General features: G+C 38.5%; 2 protein-coding genes across 6 annotated transcripts in view; one reads left to right on the forward strand and one right to left on the reverse strand.

The window, feature by feature from the left end:
* The window catches only part of LOC106079916 (semaphorin-2A-like), a 208,422-nt gene that overhangs the window by 63,334 nt on the left and 117,754 nt on the right, over positions 1–27,334 (forward strand). The window contains exons 1-2 of one of the 5 annotated variants that reach the window (XM_056011719.1): positions 10,012–10,228; positions 10,428–10,692. The exons of 1 other annotated variant lie outside the window; for it this stretch is intronic. The gene's annotated coding sequence lies outside the window, so the exon portion shown is untranslated. Of the gene's footprint in view, positions 1–10,011; positions 10,693–27,334 lie in introns of those variants that run through there. 3 more of the 5 variants (XM_056011713.1, XM_056011709.1, XM_056011736.1) reach the window with 3 other exon arrangements.
* On the reverse strand, positions 6,339–15,246 carry LOC106072635 (LIM domain-containing protein A-like). Its single transcript, XM_056028275.1, has 2 exons — positions 15,182–15,246; positions 6,339–7,722 (listed from the first exon to the last, which is right to left on the reverse strand). Exons 1-2 carry the CDS (start codon positions 15,244–15,246, stop codon positions 6,339–6,341), a joined length of 1,449 nt encoding a protein of 482 aa, XP_055884250.1.

A 27,334-nucleotide genomic window follows, 5' to 3' on the forward strand; every position in this document is an offset into this window, starting at 1 on the left:
GGCTAGAAAGCTTTCAAAGGCTTGGTTTTTCCGGCAAATGTCAAACGGCGAGAAAGTTCTTAGAAAGTGGATGTGTTATTCGCCAAAAAAAAAAATTATTATTTTGCTTCCCCTGCATGCTCTTCTCAACAAGATCAAGTACCAAATCTTCATTTAAATCCAAAGATGGATTCAATGAGTGGTGGAGGTTATCCCCGAAAATAGAAAAACATGAGACCAGCAGAGCTCACATTCAGTCATCGCTTGCTTGGAGGGAACTTGAAGTTTGCCTGAGAGTAGGGAACAATATTGACAACAAGGCCCAAGATTTGATTATACAAGAGACGAAAACCTGGAGAGTTAGTAAAATTACTATCAAAGTACGATCCACTCTTGAGGGAGCATGTGCTTCGAGCTAAGCTTTGTTCCATATCGAATATATACATGTCTCCACAAATACAAAATGAATTTATTACAATATTGGGGGATCACGCTAAAAAAACAAATCATACAGCAAGTAAAACAAGCCAAATATTTCTCTATTATTTTTGACAGTACACCTGACATCTCAAAGCTGGATCAAATTTCCCAAATTTTACAGTATGTTGTCATGGAGAATGACAGGGTGCAGGTTCGTGAGTCTTTTGTTGACTTCATCGACACAAAGGCTATGATAATGCTGCGGTCATGAAAGGTCATGAAAGAATTAACAATATTTGATTAATGAATAGGCCTACATATTATTTTGAAAAAAAAGTAAGGTTTTGCAATGTTATTAATTAGTTAGTTGTTTTGTGTTTTTTTGGGGGGAGGGGGCATCAAGATGAGGTTCCGCACCAGGCATCATATACTCTAGCTACGCCACTGCATCATAGCTATATCATTGTTCTTGATTAACAGGTCAAAGAAATAGATCTAGGGACGTGAGTGTGATGCAGTTCCGCCCCTGACTGCATCATTCTCGCACAAATTGCAGGCAGGTGTTCACGGCGATGTGTTGATAAATCATAAACCAGGAAGTACACGCCCAGTTAGTGGACTGAGCTGAGTTTATACTTCCACGACTCTCTATCCACCGTCCCAGATCTTGTTTAGCTGGCATCCTGAATCTCTCCCCCCCCCCCCTTTTTTTTTCTTTCTTTCTTTCTTGTTCTTTCTTTCATTGAGCCACACAATACTCTTTCTTAGTAAAGCGAAAACTCTGGAAGATGAAGGAAAGAGGCAATGAGCTCTCTATCGGGGGCGCTGTTTGATGCTTTGCCGGGGCGCAGAGATACCCCACGTCTATATTTGGGTGACCTTTTGTCGTGTTTGTGCCTCACCATTTACTTAGAGCACGTGCGAGCTCATCTCTGGCTTTCTACATTAGGCGCCGGGGGTTGTATGGAGTGGCCCATTCACCACCTTGGGTTTTTTAGTTGTTGTTGATTGGTCCCGACTGCTGAGAACTGGACAAAGGTAGAAGGATGAAGGTTGAATCGCCGAGTCACCTGACCGAAATAGTTTTTACCTGTCGAAATAATGACTGTGAGGGAATGGTAGCGGACACTCCACGAGATCATGCGCTACATCGATTCGATACACCTGCAACGTTAACTATAAAACAAACATGATAGGAAGTGACGAGTCAAATCACTTGACACAAAGAAATAATAATAGACTGTACCTGTAACGTTGTTTTTTTTTTTTAACAAAGCAATGCAATTCAAAACCTGTTTTGTTTCTGGTAAACCCGTTCACAAAGATCCTAGGCCTACCCTAGAATGAGTCACAATTGTTTACTTTTTTCTTTTGCACTTATCGATAGATTATGGAATACTAAATGAGCTAACTAATTAAAAAAAAAAACAGTTCCTTCATTTACCAAGGCTGAAGATTATTGTCATTTGGTTCTACTCTAGTAATGTTGGGCTTCAAGTCAGAGTCTAAGTAATCAGTTAATCGGATCTGACAGTCAGACCGGTGTCGCCATCTAGACCTTAGTGCATTAAGGACGATGGCTGTACTTTACCTTCAGCCGACAAGACAGTTTGAGCTTTTCTTTTCAATTCCTTGAACTTGTCAGACGTCGGTGATTCTTTGTTGTTTTTTTTGTTTAGTGTTTTCGGTGCTCGTGAACGAGATACGATGGTTAAAGTTTAGATCTAGAACTAGATACCTCTTGTCATCGATGCAACAACTATATACATTGGCGTGATTCCCATTCGTTAGCCCTGCAGTCGCCCTTTGACTTCCATGACAACTAAAAAACTTTCAAAATGAATTTGAGTACTAAACAGCAAAAAACTCCGGGGCTCAAAAATATTTACGAGTAGCACGTCATTCCATATCCGAGAAGTTTTAAAATGTAGCGCCTGATCCAAATGGTTTTAGTTCTGTAACATAGAGGTCTCATTGTTTTGTTAGAGAAACTCTGCCCTAATGGCTGCATTGCTCAGTTTTCGTCTGCTGTACATTGATAAGTGTTTCAAGCCCGACTGCTCACTGACTCAACACTAGAGTTCTCCTATTTGTGCTGGACAAAAACTTACAAAAATGGAACTAGTTATTACACTCTTACTTACTGTGTACTTAGGACAACTAAGCCTTTTTACGGTCGAAAGGTTTCTAAAAAAACAATCTATTTCCTTTTTTTTTTAAACTGTCTGCTTTAATGCGTGTCTTTTTGTGTACAAATAAATGACAATGTTATTGGGGCTAGATGTAATATAGGGAAGTCCAAGAATAGTCCAACATTTTGTAAAATTAATACCACCTCAACATCCCTAATAATAGGCAGCATTTACAGACCACCAAATTCTAGTTTAGAATACATGCAGGAACTATGTAATCAGATTACGACACTTAAAGAGACAAATAAAAATGCAGTTTTTTGGATTATGGGTGATTTCAACCTACCTGATATAAATTGGAAAACACTAACCATAGATAAACACCAAAACCTTAAGGACATAAATGAGCTTTTCATAGAAACTTTACACAACCTAAGTTTAGATCAAATCATTAAAAAGCCAACTAGATTAAACAACACATTAGATCTCTTCTTAACCAACAGACCTGGATTAGTAGTTGATTATGATATTATCCCTGGTCTATCAGACCATGAGATCATAAAAATACACAGTCAGATAAAAGCAGTAGCAAATACAAAACCCAAAAGAATAATCTTACTCTGGAATAAATGTAACCTAACACAACTACACCAAGCTGCATTAAACTTTCAACAAACATTCTTATTAGAAAAAGACATTAACCAACCAGTCGATGACCTCTGGAATTTCATTAAAAACCATCTTAAAAGCATTATAGAAAATCAAATACCAACTAAATACACATCAAACAAAATAAATAAATGCTGGTTTAATAATAGACTAAAGAAGCTTTGTAAACAGAAGGAAAACCTATATAGAAAATTTAAAGAAACTAATGCAGAAAGAGTTTACAAAAAGTATATAAAAATTAAACACTTAACCCAAAAAGTAAGCAGACAGCTGCAGAGTGAATACATAAACAATGTAATATCTAAAGACAACAACAAAAACCTATGGTCATACATTAAGTCTAAGAAAATGGAAACAACAGGCGTAGCGCCATTAAAAGATGAACATAACATAATACATAATGATAATGAAACTAAAGCAAACATTCTAAACAAATACTTTGCATCAGCATTCTCAGCCCCAGGAGACAAAGACATATTACTGAATTTGAACCAAGTAGACAACATAGAAGATATAGTAGTACAAGAAAATGGAATTCAAAAACTATTAGCCAACACCAAACCAAATAAAGCTTCTGGACCTGATGGTATTCCAGCTAGATTACTCAAAGAACTAAGTAATGAGCTAGCCCCAGTGTTCAAAATACTCTTTCAGGCTTCACTTAACCAGGGCAGAGTACCAAAGGACTGGAAAGAAGCTAATGTCACCCCCCTATTTAAAAAAGGAGAAAAATCTGACCCAGGAAACTACAGACCAGTATCACTTACCAGCATCACATGTAAAATCCTAGAACACATAATATGTAGCAACATCATAAACCACTTAGACAAACATAATGTCCTCACACCATACCAACATGGCTTTAGGAAATATAGATCATGTGAAACACAACTAATAGGACTAATTGATGATTTTTCAAAAGGTTTAGATAATAGTGAACAAATAGATGCTATCTTACTAGATTTTTCTAAGGCTTTTGACAAAGTTCACCACCATAGTTTGCTTAAAAAATTAAAATATTTCGGCATTAATGGTCCACTGCATCAGTGGATTAAAGACTTTCTGATAGGGAGAGAACAAACTGTAATAATAAATGGCTCTAAATCAACACCGATAACAGTAAACTCAGGTGTACCTCAAGGAACAGTCTTGGGTCCACTACTATTTTTAATTTACATAAATGATTTACCAAATTGCATTAGTTCAGGAACAAAAGTCAGATTATTTGCAGACGATTGCATAATATATAGAACAATAAAAACAACACAAGACACAGATATTTTACAAAGAGAATTAGATGAATTACAGAAATGGGAATCAAATTGGAGCATGTCTTTCCACCCAGAAAAATGTCAGTTGTTAAGAGTAACAAAAAAACTAAAACAAATTAATTCCACTTATCTTATTCATGACAAACCAGTAACACAGACTAAAAACGCAAAATACCTAGGTGTTATAATAAATGAAAAACTGTCATGGAATCCACATATTGATGAAACTACAAAAAATCAAACAAAGCATTAGGATTTATTAAAAGAAATTTCTATAAATCAAATAAGAACATAAAACTAAAATGTTATTTAACCTTGGTTAGGCCAATAATAGAATATGCATCCTCTGTTTGGGACCCCTCAACTCAAGAAAACATTAAGAAACTAGAACAGACACAAAATAGAGCAGTGAGATTCATAACAAATGAATATTCACATTTGACTAGAGTAACACCTTTAGTAAAATCACTAAATTTAGAAAGCCTTCAGGACAGAAGGCTCAAAAGTAAAGTAGCAATCATACATAAAACACTGAACCATAATCTTCAAATACAAAAACAAAATTTAATAAAATACTCTGAAAGACACAAAGATAAAGGCACATTCCTCGCCCCATATGCTAGGACAAATTTGTACAAATACTCCTTCTTCCCTAGTGCTATTAGAGCATGGAATGGGTTGCCTGAGCTAGCCAGGAAAACCAGTGACTTGGCAGAATTTAAGTCATTGGTTAATATGCATGACTAAATGCATGACGCGTAGGACGTAATCATCTTCTTTTTTGAAGTAACGTCTGTATTATATAAGATAAGAAGATAATAGTTAAAAAGTGTATTTAAGTTTTTTTTTATTTTAAAAAAGGTAGGTAATTATTGACATTTATATACATAAATTGTGTAATTGCTGCAAAAAAAAAAAAAAAAAGGGCCCTACCGCCCCCCCCCCCCTTCTGTGTCTGGCACACATTTTGAACCCGTTGTTTCTCCCACTTTTCTATTTCAGATCCAGTTCAACCTTGGCGCAAGTTGTTCGTTGTTCCTAACAAAACATGAATCAATATAAAATAAATTTCCAATTTATTAATTATGTATGATATAGAAAAGGGAAAGAAATCTAACAGCATTGAGATATTATGGCTGTAAAAGTACAGTTCTTTTTCTCATAGAAGCTTTATTTATTTTTATTTATTTTTTTTAGTGTTGTCTTTATTTTGTTTGTTTTTCAACTGGATCCACCAGTGAGTTTAGTAAACTATAACGGAAATCATTTATTCAGGTACGTGAGTCTATGGACATTTTTCCAAAAAGTTTTCGCAAGACTGTCAGGTTTTATAATTGTCCAAATGTGGTTTGTGATTGTGAGGAAGGGTCGAACCCCGGACCATCTTTTCCTTAGTCTGAACGGAATAACACACCATAACATAATAATGTATAGAAGGAACTGTATTTACTTTAAATCGCTCTCAAAATGAATGAAAACTTCTATAGCATTGGACATGGATGGCCTCTGTACTTCAGGTGCTTGGAAATAAAGTATTCACAAAAAAGAAATGCCGTGAAACATACGAAGCCTCATTCATCCTACATCTGTTGTCCATATCTCAAGTCCAAATGAAATTCTCAAGTGGTCCGTCCGTCATTCTAGCGGATAAAAACAGGAGTTCGCTCTCTGGTAGGCAGTAAAGCTCCCTGGCTGTGCCTCGAGCGGTCGGCGGTTTACCGATTAGCCACTGGTCATTTGCATTGAGTACCAGAACATGGAGAAATGAAAGAACAACACGTGAGACAAGAAAGAGTCCAAGCCAGGGACGTTTGTTGGAAAGTGCACGTGACTTCACCACGTGCTTTTGACTTGGTTCGCACCTCTTTTATGGCGATGTGTTTTGTGGTGATGTCTTCCGGAGAAGTGTTTTGTGGTGATGTCTTCTGGAGATGTGTTTTGTGGTGATGTCTTGTGGAGATGTGTTTTGTGGTGATGTCTTCCGGAGATGTGTTTTTTGGTGATGTCTTGTGGAGATGTGTTTTTTGGTGATGTCTTGTGGAGATGTGTTTTTTGGTGATGTCTTGTGGAAATGTGTTTTTTGGTGATGTCTTGTGGTGATGTTTTCTGGAAATGTGTTTTCTGGTGATGTTTTGTGTTGATGTCTTCTGGACATGTGTTTTGTGGTGATGTCTTCTGAAGATGTGTTTTGTGGTGATGTTTTCTGGAGATGTCTTCTGGAGATGTGTTTTGTGGTGATGTCTTCTGGATATATGTTTTGTGGTGATGTCTTCTGGAGATGTGTTTTGTGGTGATGTCTTGTGGAGATGTGTTTTGTGGTGATGTCTTGTGGAGATGTGTTTTGTGGTGATGTCTTGTGGAGATGTGTTTTTTGGTGATGTCTTGTGGAGATGTGTTTTTTGGTGATGTCTTGTGGTGATGTTTTCTGGAAATGTGTTTTCTGGTGATGTTTTGTGTTGATGTCTTCTGGAGATGTGTTTTGTGGTGATGTCTTCTGGGGATGTGTTTTGTGGTGATGTCTTCTGGAGATGTCTTCTGGAGATGTGTTTTGTGGTGATGTCTTCTGGATATATGTTTTGTGGTGATGTCTTCTGGAGATGTGTTTTCTGGTGATGTCTTGTGGTGATGTTTTCTGAGGATGTTTTATGTTGATGTTTTCAGGAGATGTGTTTTGTGGTGATGTCTTGTGTTGATGTTTTCTGGAGATGTGTTTTGTGGTGATGTCTTCTGAAGATGTGTTTTGTGGTGATGTTTTCTGGAGATGTCTTCTGGAGATGTGTTTTGTGGTGATGTCTTCTGGATATATGTTTTGTGGTGATGTCTTCTGGAGATGTGTTTTGTGGTGATGTCTTGTGGAGATGTGTTTTGTGGTGATGTCTTGTGGAGATGTGTTTTGTGGTGATGTCTTGTGGAGATGTGTTTTTTGGTGATGTCTTGTGGAGATGTGTTTTTTGGTGATGTCTTGTGGTGATGTTTTCTGGAAATGTGTTTTCTGGTGATGTTTTGTGTTGATGTCTTCTGGAGATGTGTTTTGTGGTGATGTCTTCTGGGGATGTGTTTTGTGGTGATGTCTTCTGGAGATGTCTTCTGGAGATGTGTTTTGTGGTGATGTCTTCTGGATATATGTTTTGTGGTGATGTCTTCTGGAGATGTGTTTTCTGGTGATGTCTTGTGGTGATGTTTTCTGAGGATGTTTTATGTTGATGTTTTCAGGAGATGTGTTTTGTGGTGATGTCTTGTGTTGATGTTTTCTGGAGATGTGTTTTGTGGTGATGTGTTTCGTGGGTATGGGTTTTTTTTTTTTTGCGATGTGTTTAATAAGAATGTGCTTTTTGGCTTGGCGATGTGTTTTGTGTAAGTGAATTTCTTTTGTAAAAAAAAAAAAGGTTTGGAAAAAACAAGGTTACAAAGACAGTTTGTGTAGAGACACAAACTCATAATCGGCCCCCGAAGTGGTCCACCCAGGCAGGTTTCAATATTTTCAGAAAGAGCATCAGAATGAAAATCTATCAAAGACAAATGGCAGAGAAGAATGGAGAAAGAAGGTTGACGGATCCTGTGTGGTGCCCCAGCGATCCACAGACCAAAGGATAGGTGAAAGTGAATGTGAAGTTAGATGTGAACCTGGCCTAACTATAATGTCTTATAATGAATATCTAATTGCTCTAATTGTTTTGTAAAGGGGCAATCTCTTATTCCTCAAGAAAAAAACATTTCTGTTTTTAAAAAAAAATTCCTTTAGTTCATTTTCTATAGTCATGAGGTAAAAATAGATTTTTTTTTTTTTTTTTTTTTTTTAACTTATTAAACTTAGCAATACAAATGCAAAAAAAAAAAAAAAAAATTGACAAAAAATCTAAAACCGTTTGCATAAATGTGTTAAAAATTATATACTACGGTTTCGATTACGAAAGAGCCTCCCGTGTTTGTTACTATTAATAGTGAATAGTTGTAAAAGTGGTGTATTTTATGAAAAAAACTGCTTGCATAAGTGATTTAAAAAATTTGATTTTTCGCTTTCAGAAAAGAAAAAAGTAGCCGTTGCATCAGAACTTTGAATGGTCTAAAATATTATGATGTCGGATTTTCACTATCTTTTCTAGTTTACGAGATCTAAACGGGACAGACGAACGGCCAGACATTCCACGCAAAACTAATAGCGTCTTTTCCCCTTTCGGGGGCCGCTAAAAATATCAAACATTTAGAGTGATATACAAATTCCTACAACGCTAGAACTTAGAAATAGAAACACAACTTTTTATAATTTCATTTTGTTTAAATTGTATTTAGGTCTATATATTTGTTTGCTTTATGGTCGATAATTTAAGATGTTAACATCACAAAGATGAGTAATTCTGAGGTAAAACTGTTGGGATTATGTTGGATGTTGTCCTTTCAATGTTGCAAATACTCCGTTTGAATTCGGATCTGACCACAAAAGTGAGCCTTGGATGAATTATATTTAGCTGCATCATAACTGTTGACGGTCATTAGTCCTAGGCGTGATGTCAACTTTCATTTCCATCCCATTAGACCCCAAAAGAAAGATAGCCTGTTCTAATCGAAAGTACTTTAGACAACCTGATTGGACAAGAGACCGATAGCGTGCAGTATCCCTGATCCCTGCGTTCACTCCGCTATATCTGACGTCATCTTTCTATGCCTTTCCTTTCATGAACGCACTAGCACCGCACTGCACTGTTGAAGTTCTGAACCCCATGAGGAATGCAACTTAGGGATGAAGCGTGTACATGACGTGGGAAACACAGTCATACCAAAATAGCATTCACAACAATGACATATTGACTTGCAGAACATATTATAAATGACATTTACTTGTATAACCTTCTCCACTGACATGACAAATTAAGATTTAAAAACATATTTAAGGTCTTATAGATAGAAAAAAACAAAAAAAACTATTTTTTTTTTGTTTACAAAGCTTATGTCAACAAAGGAAGTTAGTCAGGATGGACAAGCTCTTTGTTCTCATATTTTACACTCGCTGTCCACCGTAAACACATCCAACAGTTACATAGATCTTTTTGTAGTCAGCAGACATCGTTTATTATTGCGATTGAACTAGAAAAAAGCTTTGCTTATTATGTCCATGTGTTCGTTCCCTATCTCTCCCCCCCCCCCTCTTCATTGTCTCTTCCGGAACACATTGTCTGTTTCCTTCATTCTATTTTGAATATATAAAAAAAACATTGTGCCATCTTTTGAATCGTTTCCTTTTCCTTTCTCTAATCTTCTTATTTGTATTGATCGGTTATCACGGTTATTGACCGTAACGGCCTACCTCAACATGAAGATGACCCAAGACGTCAATCCGAGAAACCTTCCCATTCTGCATCCCTGCGCGGACCGCCGGCAAGATGTCACTCGATATTCCATCCCCCCACCTCCTCCCTTACTTCTGCTCTTTTTTTTTTTTCTCCTACACGGCTGTCGCTCCGCCTCGCGCGTGGTTCAGTCGACAGCGGGACCCAAGTGCAAGTCTTCTTGGTATAGCTTGGAGACTTCCAGCCCTCGCTCGCTCGCTCTCTTTTCTTCTATAACAGTGAGCGCTCGGTTCCAGCTGGGTGAGAGATGTACCAGGACTGACGCACTCTTGTAACGTCGTGTTTCTATACCCTCTTACCCCCCCACTACATATTTGTTTACAGCCCTGTGTCCAACACATTCATCCACGGACCTGTGCTGGTGTGTTCTATTCTCTGGAAATATACATTAACAAAGGACATTCTTTAGGCGGTGCGTATAGCCAATAGTGCAATAGCCCTCGGTTGTTACTGTGGTGTGTGTAGTGCTATTTTAAGTATTTAGACTTGTTCCGTTCAGTTACTGTGCTCATTCTGGGTGTCTAAACTGTGTATTTCTTGTGTGCTAGATTAACCATCGCTGGAATCTCATCATTGCATCTAAACTCAATCATCGACATTTCTATTTGCAGTGAGTTATTGGTTGATGTTTGATTCACATCATCTGGACTGCCACCAAATGTTGCTCGAGTGCCGACATTAAGTACTCACGCCCTGACGTTACGTTGTTGAAGTTGTCACTGACACAACGTCCACTGCCCTATACACTAGAGAGATCCCCGTGTAGTGTGTTGGAATGTTGAACTTCTAAACCACGGATTACACGTGTCACGGCTACTTACCTGTGTTTGTGTGGGTCATTCAGTACGCTCATGTGTGTGGATAGTTCAGATGACGGTAAGACCTCTATAAGGGATTGAAAATAATCTATAATTCTAGATTTAGTGACACTATTTCTAATCGTCTGAATATAGATCTAGATTTTAAATCTAGATTAGATATATAAACATAGATCTATTATAATCTATACATCTTCACTAGAGTCTAGATAGATACTATACATAGATCTATTTATAATTTCGATCTACCTACGTGACCGTGAGTGTATATATCTAAATCTAGATCTACATGAGCGTAATGAAAACACAATGTGAAGAAGGATTGATTGCTTTTCTATCTCTCAAATGTCATGTTTCACGCTATGGTCTTTATACATTCTACTAGCTATCTAAATCTAGATCTTTATAAAAAAAAAATATTTTGCAAGCCAACAAATAATGACTATAATAGAATTTAAACACAAGGCTGTCACTTACTGTTACAAAAAGAAATGTTTTATATTATTGACAACTGGGGGGGGGGGGGGAGAGGAAGGTCTTAATAAGAAACAGTAAATCTAAAACACTTTTACAAACTACAAGGTGACCATAGGAGACAGACAGGATGAGACCAATGTCTGTCGGTCTTATGCAAACATTATGTCACACTCAGACGACTTAATCGCATGTACAGCCGTGACCTTGAATAGGTAATAGCAGACCGTTAGTATCATTAACATAATAAGATAATTTGGTGAGAGAAAGTTACGAATGCTCATGGACGTCTATGAATATAGTCTTGTAGCTGTATTACCCCTCCCCTGGTTGTGAAGGACAGTTGCTAGAGGTGCTATGGTATGTGTATTCATTATGTATTACATACAAAGGGAACAAAGCTGCGTACAAATGTGCAATTCATGAATCAAGCGTATACATCAAAACTAAACTAAACTTTTTGGTTATTGCTTGTCTATGAACTAAAGAATAGCTCTAGATCTAGTAACAACCAGCCAAGAGAAAATAACAAACGTTTTATATAAATAAAGACTTATTTCTTAAAATTAAAAATAGTGTTTCTCTCTCTCTTGGAAGACTTCTAATTAGCTATAACAAATATTTTAATCACGATAAAGGCGATAGAAAAAACATATGTTCAATAGCGCTCAATTGGATAGACAGACAAGCAGTGCAAGCACAATATTCGCGGGCCCAGGGGGGGGGGGGTCACTAAATTCAGCAGATAATGATAAAACACTACAGCAACTCAAACTATTCTGTTTATCGCCGCCATTGTGATCTCCGAATGACAACATAGAAATGACATCTTTGTGCGTATGAATGTAAATGCGCGTAACAGTGGGTGGTCCATCCAACTGTAGACATGGTACTATAAAGTGGACAGATGCATTTGAATTTAGTTGACATTTACGACTCTGAATCTCGATAGTTCAACAGTATGAGTGTTTAACCAAACAAAAAAAAGGCTATCATGCTTTCTTTGAGGCCGTAACTATCTATATAGATCTAGTCAAACTTTTAGGGGCTATTTCATAGTTGTTGTCTTTAAATAAAGAGATAGCCTACAAGATACCGATAGCAAAAACAAACAGACACAAAAACTCTTGTGTTCACTGGGCAATCCAATCATTAAATACAATTAAAATATCTGATATAAACATTTCACTTGTAAATTATGAGTCAGTCTGGTGTGAATGTATTGTTTGGTTTTCTATAGTTATAATGTTTTATTTGGTGTGATGCACAAATTGTAAGACACATTTACTTCTGGATATTAGAGATTATTATTATTATTATTATTATTATTAACTCTCTAAATATTGGTAGGTGCCTAACAGTTAAAGAAATGAATTTTATTTACATCTGATCTGTCAATCTGACCGGGGAAATCCTCTCTTAAAATAACTGTAAGGCATGGAATGCAGTTGAATACCTTCACCAATTGTCTATAGTAAACATCGCTTTTAAAAGTCTACAAAATTGTGTCAGTTTAGACAAGGGTTCTCAATCCCATGGAATCACACACATGTTCAATCCCAATTCATTCAACTTCCTTTCATAACCAGCTGCATGCTTCAGATAGTGTGTAGAATGACTAACAGAAAGTAACGGTCATTGGTTCGTGAATACTAAACACTTAGTCACCTGATTAGTTCCACAATTTCAACCAATCACATACATCACGGTATAATTAATGAGCATAAACGTTCGAACTTGAGTTTAGCCTGGGGAGTGGAAAGTAGTCATTGCATTTCTTGACTGGACATTTTTGTTACAACAACAACAACAACAACAAAGTCTTGCTTGGACATTCTTCCCTTCGCCTTCTACTCAATCCCCCTTTTTGACTTTCTTCTTGCTTCAAACACTTTGGCAAAGGGGAAGGTTTTTTTCCCCTATTTTAGTTTTTATTTGTTTTGTTTTTTTTCGCAATGAATGTGATGTACTTGAAAGAATTTCCGAGAGACACTTTTAATTTCGACAAATAGTTTGAGGTTATCGGCAAAACAGTTTTATCTTTAGTTGTCGTAAGTTTCTCGAGACAATAGACCAATTGGGCTGTTAGGTTTTTTTTATAAATACTTTTAAAATGTCCATCCAACTCTAAAGGCTACCTGACCCCAAGTTTGGGAAGTAAAGGCGGTTGGTTGTTGTGCTGGCCATTAACCGTCAGTCATAGAAACAGTTCACCTTTATATCATCGCAAGGTATGAACGGGGTACTGTACTTACTTCACTTCACTTCACTAGTATCTTGTTGAAGCTTGTCTTCGGATGTTTTCAAACAGATTATACAATGTGTGTAGTGAATAACTATTTGTGTTGAACAAGCTACAAATGTTCGTCACAAGTGTCACAGAGAAGGAGAAGAGAAAGAGAAATATTCAAGTAGTCAACAACCTCATTAGAAACTTAATAGGGTCTATTAACACAACATAACATGAATGTATTAGGATGCACTGGATCTGTTTAGTAGGTAGACCTAGCTAGTAGGTTGCTGAATCTATATTGTTTCGTAGCTAGATCTGTTTAGTAGTTAAATCTAGTTGGTAACATGACCTTAACAATTCCTCTATAAGATATACTTTGATTGCATGACTTTTTAAAACAAATGTCTTCATCGAATCTCGTTTTGATCATTAGTTTGTATTAAAAGGATGTTAAGTTCCAGAACTGCAACCTGCGCTCTACTAAAAGTTCCATGAAATACAAGCTATGCGTTCTCATGCATAGATCCAGTACATCCCAATATATCCATGTTATGTTGTGTTAATAGATCCAGTACATCCTAATACATTCATGTTATGTTGTGTTCATAGATCCAGTACATTCTAATACATTCATGTTATGTTGTGTTAATAGATCCAGTACATCCTAATACATTCAAGTTATGTTGTGTTCATAGATCCAGTACATCCTATTGCCTGAATGTTATCATGCGAAGCTAACGAAACGATGGCAAGGCAGAACAACTATCTGTTGAGCTTTCTAGTGCTGGTACCCTCCCCCCTTTTTTTTTCCCCGTCCTCAACCCCCCCCCTCCACACACACACACACACACACACTAATCTCTGGGAATAAATCGATAGAATCTACTCAAGAATGAGATGTACTCGCTCGGTTCTCGTGTGATGGGGAGGGAGTGCATAAAAAAGGAGAGTGATGGTGGATGTGGTATATACAAAAGAAAACTCGAAAAGGTTACTTACAAGAGGCGAGGCTATAATCAGAGGGCTTGGTGGGTGAGGGGAGGGGAAACACTTTACCACGTACATGACGTCAGGGCGTGTGATTGATTTGACTAATTACCAGACACACTTATCAACCGTTGAACATCGCATTGCAACAATGCTGGTCATGTTTCATCTCAGTGTCAATGGAACCGGTGCTATGTTTGCCTCCACTTGCCCTGCAACACCCCCCCCACCTCTGTTGTTGGTGGTGTCGCCCATATAAACTCGTCTGCTCAGCTTACAGATCGATCACTATTTAATATTTCAAATCCCAGTGTCACCTTTAAACCCGAAGACATTAAGATAGCCTCCAGGTCTTAATGCCAGGTGTCAAAGTGGGTAAACGAATTCGTGTTTCGCGAGGTATGAAACTCTACCTGCGCTTCTAAACGCCATAAACAGCCTCTGAAGACAGGTTGAGGAAAGGGGGGGGGGAACTTATACGACGCTGTAAACCAGCTAAACCCTTTTCCCTGGTACATTTGTGTTTTTTGTTTGAGTCTTTAGAAGAGATGTCATTGGATAGGATGAATACGAAGTTAACATTTAGTGGATTTACTAGGGGAAAGTTATTGTAGTCGCAAAGATGTGTCTATCTTATATAATGAGCTGTTAACAATGCTAATTGGACACTTAAAATCACTACCTATACTTTAACACATCTACTGCCCTCTCATTACTTTTAGTTCTGCTAACTCAACCCACCTTGTGGTTGTCGCCGAGGACGTTAGCGACTGTCGTTTGGAAGAGGTCTAAATTTTTGTAAGCAATGTTCGTGGTCTATCTTTTCCATCCATTCACCTTTCTCTAGGCCTACCTTTTTAACTGAGACTTGGTAATCATATTAGCCATTAGCCATTTTCTTGTGGTCAAGATGTACATGTTTGTGACGGGTGTAAGGATACATTGGGCTGGAGCGCAGACGTTAGCAATAATCGGGAATTTATAAAGTGACGTGACATTATGCTGGTCAACTTAGAGACGGCATTAACTGACAGTTGTTTTGAAGAATGCGAGAAGTAAAGACATGTTCAGTTTTATATCTTCGTAGACTTGGTGACATGGGACTGTTCCCTGTTTACTAGATTAAATATTCAACTTAGTTAAATAAGTCTTCGTAGTCATTCATTTGGTCTTTCTGTACTGTGTGTCTGTAAGTTACATATTACATCTTATACCGAGTTCGCATGTACAATACTTCAAGTGAAACATCACGAACATTCTTCACTAACACCACCAGTACCAGCAAAGAACATCTGGGTACCTAATCGTTTACGAGGATGACATGTGGCTAGAACAACGATTAACCTATGTGAACTCCAGGAACTGGTTGGACAGTATTGGCTGGAGGAACACCAGAAGCTGTGTGGACACGAGAAACGTCAATCAAATTTCAACTAAAACAATGACGTCAGGATTCGGCATTAAATTCTTCACAAGATACACGTTCGCCACTTTAATGCCTTGAAGATGAAACTTTTGAAGGTGATAATCCTATCTACCTGCATTGCTAACTCATGGGCGGACCCGTTTGGGGCCGCTTGAGTTTGTGATATCACACAAACTCTATTAGTAATCTTGATTAGTTTGGTAAGAAGTCAAATTTTGTACATTTACTTCTTTGTCCAAGCGCAGACCAAGGTATTAGGTAAAAAGAATGACTTACACTGTACAATGCTAGATTTAGATTTGTATTATAAATTGAATAACTTGTACACATACATGGTGGTGCGTGTATCATTTTTGTTTTTTCTTGGTAAACTCGCCCATCATTCGCTTCCCTCCCCCATCGTCGAAGTTCAAGCACCACCCCCCTCCACACAAAACATTCATTGTTGCTATTTATATTCTGCCTGTTGGACAAGTTCTCAGGGACTCAAACATTGAAATATGCTTGTCTCAGGTGCTTGAACTTAACTGATACCGCGCATCTTTGCAGTTAGCCAACACAAGTGTGGACGGCCGATAAACCAAGAGAGTAGTTGTCATATCAAGATAAGCTGGGCAAACACTAGTATCATGATACTCTCATGTCCGCGGCGTTTTGAGATCGCCGTATCAACCTTTTGGTCAATGAAACGTAATAACATTCATAAACTGAAATAACTTGTAATTAAACAATTGTTGTTTTATTAAGTCATTTCCCAGTTTTAATCTCGCTACTAACTTTTACCCACCGGTAACGCCCGACAGTGACTTAACATTTTCTTTCTATCGCATTCATCATAATTTCACCATGCCCCACGGCCTGCCCTTGCATACTGCATGAACTTGCTGGTAACGCTGAATAGGTCTGCTCAAAAAGAATGTTGACCAAATGCTAACATTGGCGATATACTTACACTCCATTGCTAAATATTTGCATCTATTTATAGCAGGAAATTGAAACGCTATGCAGATTTTGTTGAACTTCATTATTTAAGATTAACGTGTAACCATGCTTGCAACTGCCTCCCCTTCTTTAGGCGGCTGCCCTAAGGAAAAGCCACTATATTTTTTTTTTATTGTTTGTTTGTCCGTCTGTCTGTCATGTTTAATTCTTAAAAAAAAAAAAAGACGCTATTGAAAATTTTAGTTCACTTTCGCCTGTTATCTTTCCAGAAATAGGGGTAGCGGTTAATGCCCTTTTTTTTCAGGGGGGGGAACCTTTTTGTTTTTTAAATAAAATATACATTTTATGTTCAGATACGGATACACCATTTTGAAACTAGATTTAAAACTCTTTGTATAGTAATACTTCTGAATACTCGCTACAGTGGCGTATAAAAAAAAGGGTGGTGGTGAATAGAATAATCAAACTACTTTGACGCCGTCAACATATATATGGGCCATGCTCTGATCACGTCATATCCTCGTAAAACGAGCCAAAAAAGAAACAAGGGAACGTAACTTCACATGTTTCTTTGTTAAAACAAAAGTTACCTCCCCCCTATTCATTTCTCTACTTGTCTTCATCAAATGAACATTTACCAACACTCGATTTCATTTCCTGCTGGGAGGGGGGGGGGTCTGTACCGGAAGTATTTCGATCTATTTCCCTAAACTCACATCCCGAAGTCTCGCCCCCACGTCTCTAACTTTTACGCATTTTACAACAGGAAAACAGTAGGGCTTAACCTACAAAACTTCAATCGTCTGCTAATGTTTGTAACGTCTGCTTGGACCAGAAGGCCTACCTAAAAAGTCGTAAATTTCCGGGCCACGAGGCTATGTGTCTTTCTTTCAGATTTATCATCTCATGTCCAACGTGCATAGCGCCACCGGTTTGAAATATTGCGAGCCGTCTCGAGGGTTCGTTTAACCTGAACTGACCTTTAAGGTCATTGATATCTAGGATCCGCCGGATCCACGTCTTGTTTGGACTGTCCAGTCTAGCGTCCGACTGTCTTTAAAAATATTGAACTTTTTCTTTCTTCCACTCCCCTCTCTTTTATTTTTATTTTATTTGAAGTGTAGTTTTTTTCTTTCTCTTGTCTTTCGAGGGTATCCTATGTACAAGTCTACTGTTTTTAGGGTTTGTGTAATGTCTTTGAAGTTGGTATTTTGAGAACCACGAACGTTGGCAGAGAGAGAGAGAGAAAGAGAGAGACTTTGGAATGGATGTGTAGCCATGCAGTTGGCCGACTTTGTATACATGTGTTTGTGTGTGCGGGAGTCTCGTAGATCCAAGCACACGTCTGGTATTTAGGTCACTTATGGACTCAAGGAAATCATCCTCTGGTCCCTTGAGGGAGGAAAAAAAAGGGGGAGGGGGGGAAGAATGGTACCAAAAAAAAAAAAAACTCCATTGAACGTGTCCATCCAGGACACGGTGCCAAGGGGAGTAATTCATGCTGTCAGGCCAAGGGGATGTAACGAGGACTCTTCAGGTCACGTGATCAATGTGTCTGTGTGCACGTCAGTATCGATCTTTGATCCCTTTTACCTCCCCCCCCCCACCCCCATATTTGTTCTCTTTATTCTTTGCTTCTCCCCATGCCCATCTTTGAACGAGAGCAAAAAAAAAAAAAAAAAGCTGAAAGATGATTGTGTGGGCTGATTCATCCATGTTCGCCATATTCTGGACATAGTCAAGAGTTTTTGTTATTATAGTCTAAGTGTTGCTGTACGTATTGCTCGAATATTAATGATGGTCTTCATAGTCTCTTTGTTGTTCTCTCTGTACAATGTTTTCTCTAATCGACTTTTTAAATCAACCTTTTTTTTTTTTTTGTTTCTCACGTCTTTGACCTTTTCTTTTAAGAGGGAAAAACCACTAATTCTCTGTCATTTATCTCAATACTGCAAGAATAAGCTGCCTTTTTCTATTTGAAACAAAATTAATTAATTACTTCTAATTGATTAATTAATATGTTAATTTTTCGATTGATTCGTGAAATGTCATCGACTATGAATAATCATGCACAATTTTAACTTGATATGAGAATGGGAAGTGGAGAAAAAACGTAGACAAAGGGAATATATATAGCCACATATCACAATAAGTAGCATTTATTTCCCTTATTCGATTCCAAACAAAATAATTAATTACCAATAATTAATTGATTCCTGTTTTGTTAGGTAAAATTAATAGTTAGTCTCAACTTGATCCGAGAATAGATGTGAGAGAACTAATGTGTACCAATAGTGTAGCAGATTGACAAAAAGACAGACAAAGTAAGCTCTGAAAATAGAAACTTGTACTTTGATGTTTCACTTTCAAGACTGAAAACAAAATAAGTATTGCCGTTTCAATTCTAGATTAATTCTATTCTATTTCTTTTTAAATTCTATTCTAATTTTATTTCAATTCTAGGTTATGAAACAATCAAAACAAAAATTGATTTTGTGATTTGTAAGAACATTCTTTCCCTAATGTTTTGCCATGTAAGCTACAAATAGATGTTTGAAAATAGTTTCTGCATTCTTTTTCTAACAATTAATTTGACCGAGAACAAAAAATACATGTGTATTAATATGCTTTAAAGAATAATGTAAGAGAATTGTAAGTTGGACAGTCACCTATTAAAAAAACAACTAATAAGATTGACCATTCATTGAGAGCTCTAGGGAACAACGTGAGGTGCCAAAGGAAGAGATTGAGAACAAATACTTTCTTTTTGTTTTTACAGATATTTATATTTCAGCCCGACAATGTTTCTGCCGGTCGATATATTGATGTCGAAATAGTAAATGTAGTAGCCTGTAGACAATGTGTCAATATATTGCGTGTGACATTGTTTCCAACACCCTTATTTCTTCTCTTTCCATTTGTCCATAGCCATTCTTTCTTCTCTCTCTCTCTTTCCGTTGGTATTTGATGCTTTTATTTGCTCTCTCTCTGTCTCTCTCTATGCTCTGTCTCTCTCTCCTTCTCCCTCTCTATCTCTCTCTCTCACTCTCTCTCTAAGGCATTCCTCTTCTCAAGCTGGTTGAAGTGGTCATCGAAGTGGTCATGATTATATTTATGACCCGGTTTCCAGTAGCAAGTAGCCAATGTGAACGAACTTTGCTGTATGTCCTAGAGTGAAACTGACTGCTTAGATGAAGCCTAATTAGGTTTGACCACTGACTGGACTAGACTGGGGAGAATTTAAAGAAAGCTATTCAGCATTGGACATCTCCCAGTTCTGAATGTCTACAATGTCTGTAGATTAGCCACGTGACATAGCTTCAGGCTGAAAGAAACTGAGGGATGTACTCTTACAGCAGTCGACATACTTGTCATTTGTACACACTCATGTACATACTGTACACAAGCAAACTTGAACTTAACAATGAACACTACACTTATATCTTTACATTCATACACACACACACATACATACATACATACATACATACATACATACATACATGCATATACTTATATACATACATGCATATACTTATATATATATATATATATGAGAGAGAGAGAGAGAGACATAAAACCCTAAAAGCACTCATTAAAATGTCAACTATTGTAGTACGTCAAGTGCATTCTGTCTACTATATGAACTAAATCTCTATGTGGTGTAATGGCTATCTGGTTATCCCTGCACCTGTCTGTCCTCAAGTTGAAAGTGAAACAAACAAACATTTTCCACCTCTTCTCTCTTTAACTCTCTTTAAGATTCAACACACACACACACACTTGAACACTTTTTCCGTTTCTCCCCTTCCCTTTATTTTTGAGAATACTCCCCCCTTCTCTCTCTCTCTCTCCTCCTGTCTCTTCTCTTGTCTCTCAGTGTCATTGTTATCCTAAATCTGTCGAGTCTCATGTCAGAATGTCTTATTAAATGTTCTATACACATGACATAAAACTTGATCAACTTCACGACATCATCTACTTCACTGTGGAAATGTTTTTAAACTAGTGATTCTAAATACACTTTAGAATTAGATATTTATTTGTTTAGATTCTAAAATGGAGATTATTCACATAACGGATATCTACAATGCCTGTGACTTTTGTTCTAAACTCACTACGTACATTCATATAGAAGTTAAGGCCATAGGGATTTCTAATATACATTGAGATCTACGTTAAGTAGTTTATGACTCTGCTTACCACTGACACGTACAGTCTTTGGTATTGTCTGTTTTGAGCTCAATTATCTGTATTTTTTTATTTTTTTTTGTGAACTATACATGTTCAAAGCTGAACACATTTGGCACGAAATGTAGTTGTGGAAAATAAGACCATTAATTGATATTTGTGTTGTTTTTTAACAGAGACAACAAAATCATGGGAACTTTACCATGTGTAACACTTCTGTCGGTGAGAGAGTGCTATTTGAATCAGTTGATTGTGGATTCCCCCCCCCCCTTACAGCTACGCTCCTCTTGATTCCCATTTTGTCCGCTTATTTAAGTTGAAATCCCCCCCGATTGTTTTAGCGGACCAACACTTCATGTGGTCATTTTGAGCGGACCTCAAATCTCTTCATTATTTCCGTCAAAAGATGGCTATTAATTCTGGATTTAATTGCTTCTTAGTGGAGGGATTTTTTGTTTTGTTTGAGTGTGAACAAGAAAGTACGTGATATGAAACTAGAAATAGCTCGTGGCCATATGCCCTCATTCTTTTCTTGACAGTCGTTTCTTTTTTTATTTCTCTTTGTCGATTTTCTTTACCACTGTCTTTCTCTCTCTCCCTCTCTCTCTCTCTCTCCCTCTCTCTCTCTTTCATCGTCAGTTGCTGTTCTATTCCTACTCTTCCACTCGTGTTATCTCCCCCTATCTTGCTTTACTCTTTCTGTGTCCCCACTACTTCTGTGTCCCCACTACCACTACTTCTGTGTCCCCACTACTTCTGTGTCCCCACTACTTCTGTGTCCACCCTACTTCTGTGTCCCCACTACTTCTGTGTCCCACTACTTCTGTGTCCACACTACTTCTGTGTCCCCACTACTTCTGTGTCCCCACTACCACTACTTCTGTGTCCCCCACTACTTCTGTGTCCCACTACTTCTGTGTCCCCACTACCACTACTTCTGTGTCCACACTACTTCTGTGTCCCCACTACTTCTGTGTCCCACTACTTCTGTGTCCCCACTACTTCTGTGTCCCACTACTTCTGTGTCCCCACTACCACTACTTCTGTGTCCCCACTACTTCTGTGTCCCCACTACTTCTGTGTCCCACTACTTCTGTGTCCCCACTACCACTACTTCTGTGTCCACACTACTTCTGTGTCCCCACTACTTCTGTGTCCCACTACTTCTGTGTCCCCACTACTTCTGTGTCCCACTACTTCTGTGTCCCAACTACTTCTGTGTCCCAACTACTTCTGTGTCCCCACTACTTCTGTGTCCCCACTACTTCTGTGTCCCACTACTTCTGTGTCCCACTACTTCTGTGTCCCCACTACCACTACTTCTGTGTCCACACTACTTCTGTGTCCCCACTACTTCTGTGTCCTACTACTTCTGTGTCCCCACTACCACTACTTCTGTGTCCCCACTACTTCTGTGTCCCCACTACTTCTGTGTCCCCACTACCACTACTTCTGTGTCCCCACTACTTCTGTGTCCCACTACTTCTGTGTCCCCACTACTTCTGTGTCCCCACTACCACTACTTCTGTGTCCCACTACTTCTGTGTCCCCACTACTTCTGTGTCCCCACTACTTCTGTGTCCCCACTACCACTACTTCTGTGTCCCCACTACTTCTGTGTCCACACTACTTCTGTGTCCCCACTACTTCTGTGTCCACACTACTTCTGTGTCCCCACTACCACTACTTCTGTGTCCACACTACTTCTGTGTCCACACTACTTCTGTGTCCCCACTAATTCTGTGTCCCCACTACTTCTGTGTCCACACTACTTCTGTGTCCACACTACTTCTGTGTCCACACTACTTCTGTGTCCCCACTACCACTACTTCTGTGTCCCCACTACTTCTGTGTCCACACTACTTCTGTGTCCCCACTACTTCTGTGGCAGTCTCTTGTCCACCGATCCATTCTCCTCTCTATACTTCTTTCTCTCCCTCTATCATTGTGTCCCTCTTCCACGCTTCTGTTCATGTTTCTAGTATGTTTACCACCCTACTCTCTCTCTCTCTCTCTCTCTTCCCTATTTCCATCCCCCCCCCCTCTCTTGCCGCTAGCTTCTATTGCTGTTCCGTCTATTTAGTCTATTCCATCCATTCATTCGCGTTAATTTTTTTTCCGTCTCAAACTTCTCACACTATTGACTCGCATGTCAAGGGAGAGAAGTGAATAGATGCTGTGCAAGGAAGGAGAGTGACAAGGGCATTTCTTTTTTTTATAGCTAGAACAAACAGTCAAACACACTGAGAACTTGACCAGTGGTTCCATCCATGAGTCACACTCATACACACATAAAGCCCATAGTAAAACTTGCAACTTGACGAGACTTATCTATACATGTTTGCCAATAGATTCTTCAACTTTTCTCCTATTTCCCTTATGACCGACCTGAAGTGAACCTCACAACTATTACGAGGTAGTCCTCAAAACATGAGAATAAAGTCATCTATGCGTATGTTACTAATAAAAGTCCTGTGCAGTATATGATGGCGGAAACAAGAATAATGTATCAGTAGAAAAACAAATGTAGTTTAATGCATTGGTCAGTTTGTCTAAAGATTGTTTAAAGTGGACATAGGCTACCTTATATATTATTTATCTTTGTTCTTTGGTTTTTATTTTGATGCATCCCCATGTTTTTTGTTATTGTTTAATGTCTGAAGCTATATTAATTCTTTGATTTCAACATTTTGTCTGAAGTCTTCATTGGGTCACTTGGTTATTTTATTTTTTTAAAACTAAAGTAGGCCTACTGACAAAGTTGTCTACATAACTACACACAGACATAGGCAGTGTACTACACACAGACATAGGCAGTGTACTACACACAGACATAGGCAGTGTACTACACACAGACATAGGCAGGGTACTACACACAGACATAGGCAGTGTACTACACACAGACATAGGCAGTGTACTACACACAGACATAGGCAGTGTACTACACACAGACATAGGCAGTGTACTACACACAAACATAGGCAGTGTGTGTCTACACTGAAACTACTTGAAACACGTTAACACGCAGTAGGCTACGGTTGCCTTTTACTGTGGTATTAAGTTTTATCAGCAGTAGTCCGTTGTGCGGACCTGGCTGTTATAAAAACATTATTTGACGACACTCTACTTAGCACTGAGCGCTGGGCAATAAAACAATTAACTCTCTCCGGACTACTTGAGAATCACACGCGGTACGGGCCGACACTTTGCGCGCCTCTCATAAAACATGGAAGATAGTGTTTTCGCCGACATTCTGACATGGTGTCCTCCCTTGCTCCACGCCTTCACACCATACATCTCCCCTACACACTCACACATAAAAACTCACCTATTTCGTTTCATATTCTCACGGAATTGTGCAAACACCTAAAAATAAAAAATCAAGGGTGCTGTACGCCCTGTCTGTCGCATCTCTCACCCCCGTATCTGCATTGACTTTGAAATCTGATCCAATAGTTCACTTGATTGGTAACACGATGGTTTAAGGAATTGAGGGGGGGGATGGGTACGTCTCCCCCCCCCCCCGGGATGTTTACTGAGCGCACATCTCGTAAGTAAGGAAAACTAACGCTGCGAAGAGAATTGTCTGTTGATGGAATGTTGGATATGTCACGTGCAAGGGGCTAGTGTTATTCGATGGAGTGCATTTTTCAGACTTGTTTAATTGGTGAGGTATTCCTTCGTTCATGCTTTTTAAACACGTTCAGATGTGGGCTAGTGTGGTGACTAGCAGTGTTGGGAAAGTTGCCTTTACTCTTGACAGTTCAATTTAGTTCAAGTAGTCTCAGTGGTGCATAAAGACCTCGGGTATCACGTGTACGCGCAAAAGTGACCCCCACTCATACACACACACACACCTATTGAACCTTTTATGATTTATTATTTTATTTTACATATCTTCTATCAACCCACTCTGTCTGGCTGGTACAAAGCTTCTATCAACCCACTATGTCTGGCTGGTACAAAGCTTATATCAACCCACTATGTCTGGCTGGTACAAAGCTTCTATCAACCCACTCTGTCTGGCTGGTACAAAGCTTATATCAACCCACTCTGTCTGGCTGGTACAAAGCTTATATCAACCCACTATGTCTGGCTGGTACAAAGCTTATATCAACCCACTATGTCTGGCTGGTACAAAGCTTATATCAACCCACTATGTCTGGCTGGTACAAAGCTTCTATCAACCCACTCTGGCTGGCTGGTCAAAAGTTTGTACATGTTATTTTTCCAACAACACAATCTCGTATTAAGCTGAAAATTTATTTCTTTTACCTGACAACACAAGAATCAATACAAAACAAATTAACCAATTAGTTAATTAGCTATTGGTAATAAATTATTTTGTTTGGTATCTCAAACAATGGAAAGAAATTGTAATTGACTGAAGTGGTGGTATAAGCTGAGTTAGTCCCCTTTATAGGTGGTCGTCTGAGTCTTAGTGAACACAAACCTGAAAACTAGGACAGGACTTAAGAAACAATACATAGCTAGACATCTTCTATGTTCATAATTTCATTAGTAGAGTGGTTACAATGTCGGCTTGAGCCATGAGTTCAGGTCGTTCCTCCCCCCCCCCCCCACCTTTATTTTTATTTTATTATAAATGCTCTTTATTGTTAGTCTATATCTTATTACAAATTTACAAAACTAATTGATACAACTACACTTTTATATAATCTTCTTTTTTAAGAATTTTGTTTTTCTTTATTAGTCTTTTCTTGTTCTGGTATTTCTATCCTACAAACTTCTAGACTCACTGGCTCCTATTTCACAAGCTGTAACAAAGACGATACCAGTTTCAATACTAATCATCATTTCAGTGTATAATTGTCTCCTCGTTCCCTCTTCACCCCTGTATTTCTTTCTCTTCATAATAACGGATGGGCTCCTGTGTCATTAGCTTTCAGGACACAAACACATATATAGCGTTGACACAAACACATACATCATGACACAAGACACACAGACAGGCGTCCTTCACACTCACACATTATGTGCTTGTCACCCCTGGCCACTTGCTTCTTAATTCATGTTTAGGAAATGCAATGTGTGCGCGCGTGTGTGTGTACGTGTGTGTGTGTGTTTTCAAGCACTTTCTTAGGCTCCCGGTTTGGGAAGGGGGGGGGGGTACGTATTGAGCTTGGTACCCAGAAAATGAATATTTTAACATTTGAATGGGTGCAAAGTAACTTAAGTAAGTGCCCAATTCGTATTTGGAGACGAAGTCAATGTATCTTATTTATGTGTGTGTATGTATGTGTCTGTGTGTCTGTCTGAATGTCTGTCTGTCTCTCCACTTTTTGTATTTTAGAATTCCAATGTTAATAACGAAGATTAAACCATGTCTTGACATCTAGAACATTATATAAGATTAGATTATTGGTTATAAATGAAAGACTGAAGTTTGATCTATTAAACGCCAAGTGTACACGTGTACACATTCAAAGACGTAACGAAATAGCGAAGGCAGTGGACTAGATGAAGCCAAGAGGACAGGAAAGAGCTGGGAAACCATTAAAAAACTAGCAAGAGACCGTGGAGAGTGGCGTGTTTTTACTGAGGCCCTATGTTCCACGAGGAACGCAAAGGAAAAATGCTGAAATATCTTTGAAGATACGCTCTTACAAGACAGTCTTTGTTAGGAGTTAGGTGGCAACATGCTTAGAGGACAGAGTTTTAAAAAGTTGTTTCATAGCATAGACTAGTGTCTAATTTGTATTTGTGTACGTATAGTTTCTAATGTTGCGTATGCCTAGCTGCTTTCGTCTACTTTTCAACGTCTTGTAGCGTACGTCTACTTTCTAACGTCTTGTAACGTACGTCTACTTTCTGATGTCTTGTAGCGTACGTCTAATTTCTGACGTCTTGTAGCGTACGTCTACTTTCTGACGTCTTGTAGCGTACGTCTACTTTCTGACGTCTTGTAGCGTACGTCTACTTTCTGACGTCTTGTAGCGTACGTCTACTTTCTGACGTCTTCTAGCATACGTCTACTTTCTAACGTCTTGAAGCGTACGTCTACTTTCTGACGTCTTGTAGCGTACGTCTACTTTCTGACGTCTTGTAGTGTACGTATACTTTCTGACGTCTTGTAGCGTACGTCTACTTTCTGACGTCTTTTAGCGTACGTCTACTTTCTAACGTCTTGTAGTGTACGTCTACTTTCTGACGTCTTGAAGCGTACGTCTACTTTCTGACGTCTTGTAGCGTACGTCTACTTTCTGACGTCTTGTAGTGTACGTCTACTTTCTGACGTCTTGTAGCGTACGTCTACTTTCTGACGTCTTGTAGTGTACGTCTACTTTCTAACGTCTTGTAGCGTACGTCTACTTTCTAACGTCTTTCTGAACGTTGACAAGTGCAAGAATTTCCTTTTATAAAGTTCATCAAGATAAAGAACGTCTTCGCTCTGAGAGAAACCAGATCATTTAGTCTCAACTCTCA

The sequence above is a fragment of the Biomphalaria glabrata genome, chromosome 1 (genome assembly GCF_947242115.1).
Source record: "Biomphalaria glabrata chromosome 1, xgBioGlab47.1, whole genome shotgun sequence".
In the NCBI taxonomy this organism is placed as follows: domain Eukaryota; kingdom Metazoa; phylum Mollusca; class Gastropoda; family Planorbidae; genus Biomphalaria; species Biomphalaria glabrata.